Source organism: Copadichromis virginalis, linkage group LG4 (genome assembly GCF_057382275.1).
Source record: "Copadichromis virginalis isolate Kocher_CV1m ecotype Utaka linkage group LG4, C_Virginalis_male_GT1.1, whole genome shotgun sequence".
Classification (NCBI taxonomy): domain Eukaryota; kingdom Metazoa; phylum Chordata; class Actinopteri; order Cichliformes; family Cichlidae; genus Copadichromis; species Copadichromis virginalis.
This window is the reverse complement of record NC_140621.1, coordinates 9,744,054-9,759,852: the sequence shown is the minus strand read 5'-3', so window position 1 is coordinate 9,759,852 and position 15,799 is coordinate 9,744,054. Positions and strand designations below refer to the sequence as shown.

The 15,799-nt window shown below is 45.9% G+C and overlaps 1 protein-coding gene across 3 annotated transcripts in view; it reads left to right on the top strand.

Annotated features, from left to right (window-relative positions):
* Window positions 1-497: 497 nt before the first annotated feature.
* plppr2a (phospholipid phosphatase related 2a) overlaps window positions 498-15,799 on the top strand; it is an 87,958-nt gene continuing 72,656 nt past the window's right edge. For all 3 annotated transcript variants that reach the window (XM_085453401.1, XM_085453403.1, XM_085453402.1), the window contains exons 1-2: window positions 498-941; window positions 10,233-10,360. In XM_085453401.1, coding sequence (XP_085309527.1) covers window positions 10,268-10,360 — 93 coding nt within the window. In that variant the 5' untranslated portion in view covers window positions 498-941; window positions 10,233-10,267. The remainder of the gene's footprint in view (window positions 942-10,232; window positions 10,361-15,799) is intronic.

Sequence of the window (15,799 nt, the reverse complement as noted above, 5' to 3'; positions counted from 1 at the left end):
AGCTCTGACCTAGATCAATAGCCAGCCATGTATCATTAACCCACATCCAGAGTGTGCTTTGCTGGAGGCATGCAGCTGTGAAACCTTATAAACAAACAAACACCCCCCCCCCCCCCCTCCACACACACACACACACATGAGAAACCTTCCTTTCCACTTCCATCCCATTTTTTAAAATCTGTGGAATTCCTTGACCCCTCTTTCCTCTGATGTTCCGGTCAAGTTTGTGTCCTTTACGTGAATGCACAAAGGACAGAACAGTAAAAGGGGAAAAGAAGAGAAACCAAGAATGGATGGAGGGAGTTAGATAAAGGAAGAGATGGATGGATGGAGGGAGAGAGGGAAGGGGAGGGATGGAGAGGCAAAACAAGCTTTGAATACAAATGAGCTGACACACAATGCATGCCCTCCCTTCCTCTCTCTCCTTCTCTCTCTCTCTCTCTCTCCCCCTCTCTCATGCTCTAGATCACTGTCTCTCTCTCACACACACTCTTACTTCCTCGAACACATGTGCTTGCACTCTCTCCCTGTCCTCTGTGTCTCCTCATCCGATCAGCGGAGCACAGGAGGTGATTTCTGCCACTTGATTTATTAGTCATCGCTGGTTGTTGGAACAAGCTAATTAAAAGGAGCGTGAGCGTGTGTGTGTATTTGTGTGTGTGTGCATGTGTATTTGTGTGTGAGATTTAGAGACTGACGCTGCTGCTGCTGCTTCTTCTGCTGCTGTTGCTGCCGTCCCCTTCATCAGCTCTCTCACGCTTTGCTGTGGAGCAGGCGAGAGGAGAGGAGAGAGAAGAGGAAGAAGAGGAAGAGAAGGAGGAGAAAGAGAGAAGGGGCAGACACCTGGGTGGAAGGACATTTTCACACCACTTCCCCTCATCATCTCTTCTGACATGGCCACTGCTTAGGAATCTGGTGCCGTGGCAACCGTCAGATCCAAGGTAAGGAGGGAGGGGGAGTGGTGAATGAAGAGGCAGACGGGGAGGCTTTCCTCTCCTCGCTCCCATGCCGGGATGATTTGAACAGCATGCCTGCCCGGGATGCTGTAACGGAGCAGCCGCTGTTGGATTTTCTGCACCCTAACCGGTCAAAGACCCGCTGTTACGTGCTTCTTCTAAGAGTCGTGTGAATGTGGGGGGAGTGTCTCTCGGTGGTATTCCCCAAACAGAAGCCCTAATTATTGAGCACCGGGCAAATCCTATTATGGTTTTACTCTCACCCTTTTACTTTGTTCTTTTAATAGTATAAGGGATTGCCCCTTAGTCAAAGGAGTGGGATGTTTGCTGTTTGTTTGTGACTCAACTCAGGTGTCAGGATAGGTGCATTGTTCACACATAGCCTCTATGTGTGGAAGAAGCGTGCTGAGTAGGACTGTGCATGCAATCTGAACTGCAAGTGAGTGGTTTGACAATTGCAGGACAAAAAATAAATAAATCTCAACACACTGAACACACACAAAAGCGAGCTGAGGTATTCGACAGTTTGCTCTGATCGCATGTTCTGGCACCTGACTCCATGCAAATGGTCCAAAACAGTGTCCAAAATACAGAGTAATACTCTGCTGACAAAGTCTTGGATATTTCGTTTGCAGCTCGTGTATATCTTTGGCTGTGGTGCAGACATGAAATAGAGGAACGGGTGACTGACAGTTGGTATTTTAACGCTGCATTGCTGCTGCACATCCTCTCATGTTACCGCTGCACAAATGTGGATTTTTGCATAAAAAGACATGCAAGAGCATGCTTTGGTAAAGCAGGAGTGAGCATGATCCAGATTGTTTTGCCCAATTAGCTTTTGTGTGTGTGTGTAATAGAGAGAGAGGTTGTGTCTAAGTGTGTGCTTACATGCACAGGGATGTCCTGGGGCAGGGTGGTGGACTGCAGAGGCAAAAGAGAGGACATATGGCTGCCTGGGTCTCTACTCTTTGACGGGAGTCCTCAGAGCAGCAGACGATTCAAATGTCCTGCTCCCCCTGAAGTGCAGGCGTATGTGTGTGCTTGCTAGTGTTAATTCAACTTTCCCCTCTGCTGCTCCCTTTGCTTCTCTCATCTCCACCATTTTGATTTCAGTTCTCTCATGTTTTATATTCCGATGGGTGTATTGCTGGTGTGTGTGGCTATGCAACAAAGTCTCTTTGTCTCTGGTCTGTTTTGGGAGTTTCTCACCATCATTGTGTCTGCTGACAGGTTGATTTCATTTTCTCTAATTGATAGATGGACTATTCGATTAGGCCCCTTTTCACATGGACCTTTTAAACAACCAGCTGGACCGCTTCTCACTTTCATGCACTCACTCTGCTATACAGAAACAGATTTTAACCAGCATTTCTAAATGACTGCCACAGGCTCACTTTTTCAAGAACGTAAGTAATTGCAGTTCGAGGTGGATCAGTTATGTATGACCTGCTGATTGCAGTTATCTAAGAACTAAGAAGTCATTGACACTTTTTTTCCCTCCAAAACTGCATCAGGGTATAAGATCTTCTTTTCCTCTCTCTCCAAACAAATCTCAATATAAAGGGCTCCACTTTGCTGGAGAAAAAGGATATAAATTGCAGTATATCCTGTTTATCTGTTGCCAGGTTCAGACTGCACAATACCAGCCCAATTTTGGTCAATTCAAGTCACGCAGGACATCAGTTCAAGAACTGTAAAATTGAGTAGACAGCCTGCATCATAAATTGCCAAGTCCTACCCACTGGTATCTTTTAAGGGGTCAAGCATGATTGCTTGGGGAGCAAAAGACGATTTTATGTCTCTATAATGCTCTAATCTGACTTGGTGATTATCATGACAATAATATTGTGTAGTCTGAGCCCAGTATACTACAACATGCCTGCATTTCTTTGTAATTATACCTTCAAAATGCCAGTGGTGGTAATGTTACTATGCTGCTGTCTCCAGCTTTTTTATTTCAAGTAGTGCTGACCAAGTTCTGACCACAAGGCATCTCCAGTCGCTACATAATTGCATGAAATCTTCACAGAATCATTTGTATCTCTGTTAGTCTGTCAAATGCACATTACATGTATTAATCCAGAATCACCCTTTGGGCCACTGATTCAAAAAATTCTTAAATACGTGTTCTGACTCAACTTTTTCCCATTTCATCAAAGGATACACTCGAGTTTATATCACTTCCCTGCTTTCAGTTAACACACTGCATGGACTGTGAGGATCAAACTTCTGCTTGCAATCATCAAAATCATCAAAATCTTTTGGTCTCCCAAAGGGAAATATCCACCTCTTAGCCTGACCGATCAAGAGACTGCATAATCTTAATGCACACAGAGCTCTTTCAAGGTGGTGGAGTGCTCCCCTTCACAGGCCCCTGAAGCAGACACTGGTGTAGTGCGGATCCGAATGGTCCCAAGCCTTATCAAATCAAGCTATTGGTATCGGTTCCAATAAAGCCTGAAGCCAGAGCTCTGTAATAGAGATGGCACGATACCACTTTTTTATGTCCGATACCGATATCATAAATTTGGATATCTGCCGATACCGATATGAATCCAATATAGTGTTTTTTAATCAACAAAACTGTTTTTTTTAAATATCTTGCTGCATTTTGTATAAGTTCATACTCAAGTTTAAAACAACAACTACACTAAAGCTATTCTGTTATACCTGTATGTAAAAAAAAAATTTCATAGTTCAGCAATACTGATCAATTTAATAAACTTAAACTTACACCATCCTCCCTATTCTGGTATTTTAAAGAGTACTTAGCGTAAATATTAAGCAACCTAACTAATAGGATTCCAACTCCCAGCAACAAAAATAAATAAATAAAAAATAGGGAACCACCCCTCACGCTCCACCTCGTGATGCTTAATCGACGTAATCAACCTTAATTTGATGCAGTGTGGAAAAAAATGCACAGAAATCAATTATTTTTCAATATATTAAAATATTAAATAGATTCAACATCTTTCTTCAACAAAATTGCAGACTGCACAGATGGCACATTCCCAAAGGAAAAAGTACTATAGCTTACTAGGGTATATTAGACTCACTATATACAGTAATTGACTTCTATTCATTTTACATCAAATTAAAACTTTGGGTGTCAGATAATTATTTATTAAAAGCTAGACATTTTAAATGAGAATAAGAAAGAAAAGTATGTCTTTGTGCCCCCTTTTCCCTGTTAATGCCCTATCGGCCCCCCTGGCTAAACTTTGCTACATCCGCCCCTGCACAGTTACCAGCGTGAGCTACATAGAAAAAGATCCTGATGTAGAAAGTAATATTAAATAAATTCTAACAACAGCTTATCAAGCTTAAATGTGCTGCTGTTGTTTATCCGCTGGTTTCCTCTTTCTGGTGCAAAGTGGGCCAGAAACAAACAAGAGAGACGGACTCGCGACAGAAAAGCCGATCTGATCATTAAGCAGTTTCATGATTGAAGTAGCAGCAAGAAGAGGCAGTCGCTCCATATATCGTTTGTTAAGCTTAACGCAGGAATGCTTTACAAACATTCAGAGATGGACTTACACACTTGCTTTACTTCTCTCGGCGATAACTTTGTCGGAGATGAAATGCCGGGTTGCTAGCGAAGGTCCGGCATGCCACAGCCACTCTATCACGTGATGCATACTGCTCCGACGTGCTAACGTTCTGAGGCGAGTTACGGTGTGTTGCAAGTTTTGTGAGGTGCTTTCGTGATATTTAATGGATCGGATTACATTTTTTATTTTTCTCCGATATCCAATCCAGTAATTTAGGTCAGTATCAGACCGATACCGATACGTAATATCGGATCGGTCCATCTCTACTCTGTAAGCTGAGGCAGTTAAAGAATTGAGAACAAGGAGGGTGGGGCACGTAAACGAGAATGAACAGTTTGCAGAACTGGGGGGCAGGCACGTGCAGAGGGGGGGGCTAGAGGGGCTTGAGCACCCGCCCCTTTCCTGATGGGTGCCCAAAGTGCCCTTTTGTTGAGGCAACTTTTTTTTTTTAAATTATTATTATTATTATTTTTAATGTGTGTGTGTGTGCGTGCGGAGTCCTGTCTGTGCCCCTCAACAATAATATTTAACTATTAATCACAGTTTTGCTAAATAAAAGGATCTGGCTTGCATCAGTCACATGATCACATTTAACCAATGATCGCCCTTGACGGCAGAACGCGCTGGTTACGAGCCGGGAACGAGCTCACAAAGAGCACGCGCATTTTTAGCGGTCCGGAGCTGTAGGAGAAACACAAGTTAACTCAGAGTCACAGACTGATGCTACAAAACCAGTAAGTAGGTGTACAGCGTACACTGTAGTGTATAGCACACAGGAGTATTAGCTTATTACGTACACGTTGGTAAGCTGTCTTGTTGCAGCTGACGAACTGAAACAAGGGGTTATATTTCACTAAAAACGATCTAATATGCATGTCCACATAATTATGCATTATTATAATATTTTAAAAAACACACGCTGTATTTTAAAGAACATACATTAAGAAGCAGATTATATTAGATTTATATTTTAAATAAGACAAAATTTGGATGTTACAGCAGTAACATTATTGTATCTCTACAGTTTAAAAATGTAATAAGCTTTGCCCTGCACAGAGTGGATAGTGAAACAAATGGAATCATCATAATGACATTATTTCATATTTATTACTTCCCCCTCCTCATTGCTTTATTATTGTAGCTCTAGTAATAAATAATAATGTAAGGATTCTGGATCAGCACCGTGATGCCCATAGTATATACAGTATTCTGAAGAAGGTCTAAAATGTCACTGTGTGTGCGTGCATGTGTGTGTTTTATTTAGATGGATTTTTAAAAAAAAATATTACTCATGATATAACATTGTGCAGACATGGCTGGTAAGGACATGAGGAGGAAACAGTAGGAGCTGTGGGAGGCTACTAAAGGCAGGGCTATAACATTTTTCTGTCATCATTTAGATTAAGTGCAAGAGTTGTTAGGTGTGGATAATTAGATTATAGTTTATTGCAATAGCAAGTTGTGCCTTGTTCTCAGATGGACAGCAAGTGGAGAGTGATATATGAAATGATGGGATGGAAGGAAGAAGAGAAGCAAAGAGTGATTCACAGGCAGAGCCTAAATTATTTCTCACAGTTTTTTGTTGCCTTATGGTTCCAAGCCCTGTCACCAATCTTTGCATTTTGTTATTATCTCATGATACTTGTTTAATCAGCTACCATCTCTCCTATGGACTTTTTAATGTCTACAGTCTCAGCACAGCCCTGCCCTCCAGCACTATCAGCAGCAGGAGCAGCAACCCCTCAACAGCAACATTGTACTGTGGCTGTAGCTCAGGTGGCAGAGCAGGTCAGCCACTAATCAGAAGGTCGGTGGTTCGATCCCAGGCTGCCTCCTGGCTGCATGCCAAATAGCCTTGGGCAAGATACTAACCCCGTGTTTGCCTACTGGTGGTGGTCAGAGGGCCCGGTGGCGCCAGTGTCCGGCAGCCTCGCCTCTGTCAGTGCGCCCCAGGATGGCTGTGGCTACAATGTAGCTGTCATCGCCTGTGTGTGAATGACTGAATGTATTGTAAAGCGCTTTGGGGTCCTTAAGGACTAGAAAAGCGCTATACAAATGCAGGCCATTTACCATGTACCCATCAGGTAAAACATCGGCGACGTTTGCTTTGCCTTGTTGCCCATATTAGATTCTTGATGAATGTGTGTTGTTGTTATTCAGCCTGCTTCAATGTGCCCCTTTTTAACTTTGAGCACCCGCCCCTTTAAACCTCTCTGCACGGCCCTGCTGGGGGGAACCTATATAGATGGCAAAAGGAAGGAGCGTGTTTGGAGGCGTGGTCCCGCTCCTAAAATTCAGATACATAATCTCCAATTAATGATGTAAATACAGATCTATCCAGGGCCTCCCCCTCTTTTACCCTGTGACAGCTGGGATAAGCTTCAGCCTGACTGGATACTGAATTGAATAAGCAGTTGAGAAAACGGATGGATGGATAATGTGAATATAGTAAGTCATTAGCTTTGCATGGCTTGGGATGATCTGATACATTTTACATACATTCATACATTCTAATTAATGTTGCTGCACTATTTTTTTGTGTCAGAATATCTAAAGCTGTGAGATTTATGCAAAAAGGCTGCAGATTCTTCGAATAACCTGCACAGCACTGATTAATGCTCTTGACCTGATGCAAGGACAGTAAGACTAAAAAGATCCATGTCAGCCTCTGGCTCTGTTTTTGTGCTGCATGCTGAGCAGCGGACAGATTTTCCCATACTAATTAGGCTGCAAACCTGCCACCCAAATCAGCACTTGGAGAACACTTCTGAGAAAAAATATAATAGCGATATCAAATGGGATGGCTCAGAAGTTTGCTTATACCCCAAAGGAACGTGACAGGTTTTATTATTCCCGTTCTTGATGTCCCACTTATTAGATATTAATCATTAAAAGCTTCTCCGCCTCATCATTGGCCACCTGAGTAGTTTCTCCCAGGACTACATCTACAGGAAATCTGCTACCGCCAACTCACTTTTCCACCCGGTGGCCAAACTGTAGGAGAGAGTCTCATTGTGCTGCCTCCCACCACGGAAATGAAACACAAAGTAACACTTCCCATCAGCCTCCAGAGGAGAAGTAACAGGAACGATTCTTCCCTCTATTTCTGTTTCTCTCTCTTCTCCTCCTCACTGCTGGTTTCCATTACCTGGGGCTTCTGCTTGTTCACCCTGACAGTTACTTTTTTTTGGACAAGTATCACATACCCACAGCTGTACAGACACACACAACCAAACAACCAACCGTCTCTAAAAGCAGTCTTGGTTGGCACATTGCGTTGTTCTGGGGGCTGCTAAGAGCTTGGCTTCATGCCTTATTCATCCCTCAGGCCTATTCTTTCCACCAGTGCAGAAGAATTTAGGAGGAGGAAAGCTGTCCGGCACCTAACACACTACTCACCAACAGGATAGAGGTCAATCTGATAACTTCTGGGCAAAAAAACAAAACAAAGAAGAAAATCTTTTATTTCTTACTGCTTGTCTTCTCTCATCTACTGTCTGTGTATTTTATGTGTGTTTAAAGTGAACTTGACAACAGGAAATTTCAGGGTCTATATCAAGCCTGTGACATTTTTAGAAACGATAATGTCATAAAACCAGAAAGACAACACTAACTGTAGCTGAGCACTCCTACTCACTTTGGATGTGACAACAGAAATCAGACTGTACATGCTGCTGGCACGTACAATCTCACAATCCTTGTCTTTTTGTGTTTTTTACACAAAGATTTTTCCCTTCTGTCCTCATTTTTCTTGAAATGTGTGTCACTGTATTTTCCCTAATAAAGACACAGATAGATTGTAGATTGTGGGATATGTTACAGTGACACTGGGGAAAACTGGTTTCAGACAATGGCATGACTAAAATTATTGTGAATGTTTGCAGTGAACTTGCAATGTTGTTGGATTTGAATGGGTGTTAGGACATGGTCTGCTCATTCACAGTCAGGAGAAGGTGCTAAAACTGCAACAAGACGGAGTCAGTCTGTTTAATTCTCATTAAACAGAAATGAAAATATAGTCCAGCCAGAAGCTCATAGACCTGAAACAGAAATTCAGAAATTCCTCTGCAAAGAGTGAAGTAGTTGCTGCAGGACAACAATTTAACTGCAAGATGACATAGGTGCTCTGCAGCCTTGCGTTTATATGGGAATATAACAAAAATACAACCAATTTGCAGCTAGTGTAGTCAAGTTTCCTGTTGCAAAGAGAAAGATCAAATACTAGTTGCCCTCATTGCACAGGTTGACTCCGAAGAATTGCATAGTGTTGGCAATCTGTCTGTGGTTAGAAATTAGAAGGCAGTTATTTGCAAATGTTCCCAAATTGCAGTCAGTCTAAGCTGGCTATGATTGTGATTCTGTCCACTTGCAATCCAAAGTGGTTGCTCAACTACTTGCAGTTGATTGCTGAATGGAAAAAAAAACAACCAAAAAAGGAATAGTTCAACAATTGTGTAAAACCTCCTTACAACCCAGTGCTGGCAAAACCTACTATTCACACTATTCACAGCTCTATGATTTCTGCAGTCTCTACAAACAAAAGAAACACATCCAAATACACTATATGTTCTTCCCAGAAATTAAATTGTTTACACTCATTAAATCGCGATCTTGAATAAACTGTATTGTCTGGGTAATGTTGTCTGTCTCTACAACTAGCTTTGGTGGGCTGTTGTGGCTTTATGCCAATATTGTACCAGCTATGCATTTGAAACAGTATTTCTGGGATTTTATTACATAAAATTCCTGGGACATGTGTAGACCACTCTGTTGTGCAGTTAGTTCAATTAAATTTTATTTATATAGTTCCAGTTTATAACAGCAAAAATCTGCAGGTGATATAAATAGAAGACACTCAACAATATTAGATAGAAAACCCCAACGAGTGTTTAATGACAAAGGGAAGGAAGAAATCCCCTTAAACAGACAGAGACAGCAGAACCAGGCTAAGGGACGGGCAGTCCTCTCCCATGAGGGGAAAGAGATAAGGGGAAAAACACGAGGACAGAGAGATAAGGAACTCTTCTCAAAACTGTAGGAACCACAACTAAGCCTGAAGTGTGAGAGCCAAGTGCTCTATTAGAATAATAAGGTACTACAAGGTCTTTAAGATATGATTATTCAGGACGTGTGGAAAGATTTTACATTCAATCCTAAATTTAACAGGGAGCCAATGAAGATAATTTAACATGGGAGAAATATGATCTCTAACTTCTTAGACAAATGAGCAAAATCATCAAAAATGACCTATTCTGAGAAAATCTTTGTGTGTTTCTCACTCTTATATATATTAAATCTTTAGATTTTGTGCAAATAGTATGAATGAAATGTATGACAGCACGCTTTTCCCTTTTTAAATTCAGACTGCAATAATGCAAAATAATATTTACTCACAGTCAGTGGCAGAACGTCAGTAAAAGGAAGACAAATGAATACATTTATTTAAAAAATCGAATGTAAATGATGGCTCACAGCATGGCTGGTGAGCTCATTAGAGTAGGTGTACTAATGTTAGGGCTTTGGGTACAATCTGCTCTTAGAGTTTGCAACAAAATAACAATAGAAGCATATGAAATAACAGCAAAAAAAAGACATCAAAGAAAGCTTCAGATCTATCCAAAGCTCGTTTGTCCTGAATGGATTTTACTTAATCTTGCACTCTGGGCATGACCTCAGGGCTGGCAAGCACACTCATCTGACTTACTCTCTCTCTCTCTTTCAGGATAAGGTGGTAGAAAGTTGGGCCTGTTCAGGGGGATGTTCAAAGAAACAAAGAGAGGGATGGCCGTGGAGGAGAAGCCGGGCGTGAAGAGCAGCAGCTCCATCGTTCCCTGCTTTCTGTTTGTGGAGGTAAGCAGTATGGACATGCTGATGTATGGCTTGCAGTTTCTGCACTAATCCTGTGTTACACTAGGAAGGAAAACGGTTTTCAATAGAACTGATGAAATCACCAGAAAACTCCTCACCTCACTTTGCAGATCATGCAAAAAGCTTGACCAAATCTCCTGTTTCATGCTGACTCCAGGTTTATCTCTGAGATTGCCCATCGTGTTAGCGAGGAGAGACCTGAGAAGTGACTCACTATTTAACGCCCAGCTTTAAGCGCTTTCATCTCTTTACATCCCTACAGGCTCAGCCTCAGCGGTAACATTTTTTCAGGCTCTCAACAGTGGAGTTTGGGACAGCTCAGCAAATTGCTGACATTCTCACTTTGTGTCACGCGCTTTGCTCTGTTCCAGCACCAGGGGAAGTGGTGGCTTGGTAAAGTGGCTACAGTTGTTCTGTGGCATGCTGAGGTTTTTTCCAGAACATTTGTGAACTGCATGATTCATCGAGGTAGTTGTGGATGTCACAGCAGAGACATAGTGGATTTTCAGCTGATGTACTGCAGGATTTAGGTTTGGGCACACCAAAGGTCATTTTCTGTGGCAGGCTGAAAATTTTCAGAAAAACACGCTAACATGCATGGACACACACACCGCTACATCCCTTGTGGAAAGGGTGCTCTACATTGTTTGTGAGAACAGTCAGACAGATGACTCAGAGGGCTGTGGAAGTCCCAGAGCTTTCACCCATTTGAAACTGAGGTGGTGAAAAGCACAAACTGGTGAGGTAATCAGACGATCTGCAATCTAATTAGACAAAGCTAGCGGTCCTGAAGCTCATTGGCTTCAGCTAAGCCAACCATCAGCTTTTTAGGGAGCAGTCTTTGCAGTTAAAGCATTGTTCTGTTACAGATAAGAGAAGCTGTTTTCACCATTGCTTTCCAGGTGCAACCACAGCATCCTTTTGGATTTAAACATTAGGATTCTGTTTAGTGTTGACAATACATGTGCAGCGCACAGTGTATGTGCTGGATATAATTTGCACTTTATCTGCAGATGGGTCTCATTAAAGGAAACTTTGAACTAGGTGAAGTTTTTGAAATGAAATGCACCTCTCTAGAGGACACGGCAGAGTCGAAGAGTGAAGAAAACACAAAAACAGACATGAGACAAAACACAGTATGTGAGGTGAAAAAGACTGACAGTTGCTGTTTTTCCAAAAACAAGTTATGTCTTGTTTTGCCTGCTGATTTCTGTCAAAATTCATCCTTTCCTGCAGACATAACTCAGTCAGATCTAAACACACCCTTATGATGCACATTTTCAATTCAATGTGACAGTGTAATACAGTACTAGTACATCTCAGAAAATTAGAATAGCACAAAAGGGTTTGCTCCTTATAATTGAATTCAAAAATTAAACTTTATCACATTCTATACATGCACTGCATGTAAAGTGAAATATCACTTTATGTGTGAAATAAGTGAACTCATAATCCCAGTATGTTAGAATATTTCAATATCTCATAAAATCAACCAAAAAAGGATTTGCAATGCAGAAATGTCCAATTTTTGAAATGCTTGTTCATCCATACACTCAATGGGTGTGTTAGAGATCTGTTGTTTTCCTTTCTTCAGCTGTTAGTGCATTCATTGTTTTATATGTGGATGCAAGAGTAAGAAATAAAGGGGGATCCTGGTGTCCTTTTGCTGCCCTTGTCATGGTCCTGGGCCATGACCTCTCCCGCATCCACCGCCTGATCGAGCGGGTTTCCCTCACTAAGGACGCTAAGACCATGGCAGTTGGGATTAACGCTATAGAAGCGATCCTGGAGGGGAATCCTCATTTGCGCACACTAAAGGGATTTATGGGCTTCATGGACCAGCTGCATGAAGCCCAGGAGGTGCTACAGGCTCGGGAGCTTGCAGCCTTTGTCCGCGCCCAGTATTCTTCGCCGAAGCCGCCGCATCGGCATCGGCCGCAACACAAGGAGCTCTCCGCGGAGTCGGCCGCCGTACAGCAGCAATTGCAACAGGGGAAAGGCGTTTCTGCACCGCGGCCACAGAGCTCCACTTCTTGCCGCTCAGGGCTTAATTCACCTGCCTCCTGCTTGGCGGCGATGTGGTCGCAGGACGAGGACGTCTTTTCTCCATCGTCACCAGTTTCTCCTGTCGCCTCAGCCCCTGCCGCCAGGAGGAAGCGGCGCCACCGCCGTCATTCCTCACTACAACCGGAGCCCAATCACTCGTCAGAACAGCAGGCAATGGTGAGTGATGTTGACTGTACCCCTATTGCTTGTACCCCTATTGCTTCACCTGCAAATAGTAATGGGAACTGTTTTCTTCTCACGGCTAAGAGTAGTGAGGTGAAGGCGGTTTGTTCCATGGACATTCACCCCAGCCCAGTAGAAAGAAAAGACTCCCTGACTAATTATGTTGATGCTTTTTCCGCTGAAGAATCAGAATGCATGGGCAAAACTCTGATTGTGCACCCTCTGTTGGAGCCTGCTAAGAACTCTTCTGTCGATACAGAGTTAACCCCGGACAGTTTGAATTCAGTTTTGACATGTACTGCTGAATCTATGAATGACGCTGTGGGTTCGCAACCCAAGAATGGGGAGGGGGACTTAACGGGCTGTTTCTGCCCTGTTCTCTTAGAGCAGAGAAGCCTAAGCAGAACTGTTTCTTCTGAACTCGTTCAGCTAGTTAAACCGAGCCCTAGAGGCTCAGGGGAGCCTATACCACCCCCTGCATCACGCTCACTACAAACACCTCCTCAACCGTTAGCCCATTCAGCAGCCCAGCTCGCTGTTCAGCTGCCCTCAGCTCAGTCAGCTGCCCAGTTAGCTACTCCGTTACCTGCAGCTCAATCATCTGCTCCTTCACTAGTTTCATTCTCACCACAACGGTCACTTCAGTCTTTCTCAACCCAGTCTCCTGCTGAGCAGCCAACTTTTCTCACTCGTATTAAGCAGGAAAACATGCTCAACAGGACTGTTTTCGTCCCTCGAAAGCTGGCCCGATTAGAGACATTTACTACCTCCAGGGCCTCCCCAGAGTCCGAGTTTCAACCCGCAGTTGACTCTGGACCCCTGGGGGCTAAGGAGTCAGCCGAGGACTGCACCCAACTGTTGCCTCCTGAGCCTAACCTATGTGTTGCTCAGCCCCAGTCAGCATCAACGCTGCCAGAGGCCCGTGCGCCTGCTGGTCCTGCTCTGTCCCTGCCAGAGGCCCGTGCGCCTGCTAGTCCTGCTCTGCGTTTTCCAGAGGTCCCCGGGCCTGCTGGTTCTGAAACTGTTTTTGCTGGGGGGCCCGAGGAGCCCGTCCAGCCTTCTGCTTCGTCAGCTGGGGGGCCCGAGGAGCCCGTCCAGCACCATGCCTCGTCTGCTGGAGGGCCCGAGGAGCCCGTCCAGCACCATGCCACGTCTGCTGGAGAGCCCGAGGAGCCCGTTCAGCTTCCTTCCACGTCAGCTGTACAGGCTGGGAAGCAGCCTGCTAGGAATGGCGTGAGCTTTCTCTCCGCCTCGGACTGCTTTCTGCTTCAGCCGTCTCTTCCGGCTGGAGGGCCCGAGGAGCCCATCCGGCCTCAAGCCACGTCCGCTGGAGGGTCCGAGGGGCCCGTTCAGCCTCCTGTCTCCGCTGGAGGGTCCGAGGGGCCCGTTCAGCCTCCTGTCTCCGCTGGAGGGTCCGAGGGGCCTGTCCAGCCTCACTCCTCGTCAGCTGGAGGGTCCGAGGGGCCCGTTCAGCCTCCTGTCTCCGCTGGAGGGTCCGAGGGGCCCGTTCAGCCTCCTGTCTCCGCTGGAGGGTCCGAGGGGCCCGTTCAGCCTCACTCCTCGTCAGCTGGAGGGTCCGAGGGGCCCGTTCAGCCTCCTGTCTCCACTGGAGGGTCCGAGGGGCCCGTTCAGCCTCCTGTCTCCGCTGGAGGGTCCGAGGGGCCCGTTCAGCCTCCTGTCTCCGCTGGAGGGTCCGAGGGGCCCGTTCAGCCTCACGCTGCATCAGCTGGAGGGCCCGAGGAGCCTGTCCAGCCGCCACCTGCGACCGCCTCGTCGTCGCCTGGTCCGGCTGCATCCGCCTGTGCTTCTGCTACGCCTGGGCCAGCCTCTGCCTGTGCTTCTGTTACGCCTGGGCCAGCCTCTGCCTGTGCTTCTGCTACGCCTGGTCCGGTCTCAGCCTCTGCTTCTGGTCCAGCTTTGGCTTCTGCTTCTGCTCCGCCTGGCCCAGCTTCGGCTTCAGCCTGTGCTCCGCCTGGTCCAGCCTCAGCCTCTGCAGCTCCGCCTGGTCCTGCCTCGTCTGGTCCTGCCTCGTCTGGTCCTGCCTCGACTGGTCCTGTGCCCACCAGGCCTTGGCCAGCATGCCTGAGACTGGAGGGCCGCCGCTGCCTTCCGCGCGGTCGGCCCCCTGAACTGCTCCGTCGTCTCCTTCGCCGCCGCCGCTGCCTTCCGCGCGGTCGGCCCCCTGAACTGCTCCGTCGTCGTCCCCCCCTTCGCCATCGCCGCTGCCTTCCGCACGGCCGGCCTCCGGGCCAACTCTGTCACCTGTGCCACCCGCCTGGTCGGCCCCCCGACCGTGTGGCCCGTGAACTCTTGTGCCTGTGGGCTCTGGGTCGGCCCCCTGAACCTTATTTGGACTATAGTCATGTGCTCCTGTGTTTTCTGTTGTTTGTTTTTGTTTCCCGTTCTGGTGCCTCCGTCCTGGTCCCCCGCCTCCCGCCCTGGGTGGGTTGTTTTCTGTTTTTGTTTTTTCGGGTTTGGGCTGTCGGGAGCCAGCCCTTGAGGGGGGGGGGGGGGGGGGGGGGGGGGTACTGTCATGGTCCTGGGCCATGTTGGCCCAGTGTTCTTAGTTTTCTTGTATGTTTGTATTTTGTTCCTTATTTAGGCCATGTTTTCTGAGTTGCCCTGTTGTGTTGTTCCCTAAGTGTTTTCCCTTCATGGCTTTTACCCCCTGTGTGCCCCTCTGTGTATCTGTGAGCCCTCGTCTCTCCTTATGTTTTATTCCATGTTTCCCCTGCCCATTATGTCCAAGTTCTCCCCGTGCTCTCTCTCTCCCCCCTGTGTGCCCTGTGTATTTATGAGCCCTCGTCTCCCTTTGTGGTTGTTTCATGTTTCCCCAGCCCGTTATGTCTGTGTTTTCCCCGTGCTCTCTCTCCTCCTGTCTGAACCTCTGTGCACTTCCTGTTTACTTTGTGACTCTCACGCCCGTACATGTCATGTTCAGTTCACCCCGCCCTGTCTCGTTATGATTATCAGTGTCACCTGTGTTCCCCGTGTGTTCCCACTTTCCTCGTTTACCCTCTGTGTATTTCTGTCTGCGTCTCCCTCTGTTCGGCGTGACGTCGTCCCTCATGCTGTGTGTGGATCTCCCTGTGAGTTCTTAGTTTATGGTTTCCCAGTTTAGTCTAGTTTGTATGTTTGTTCTCCCAGCAAATAAAGCTGTGTTTTGAGTTCACCTCCCCGAGTCTGTGAGTC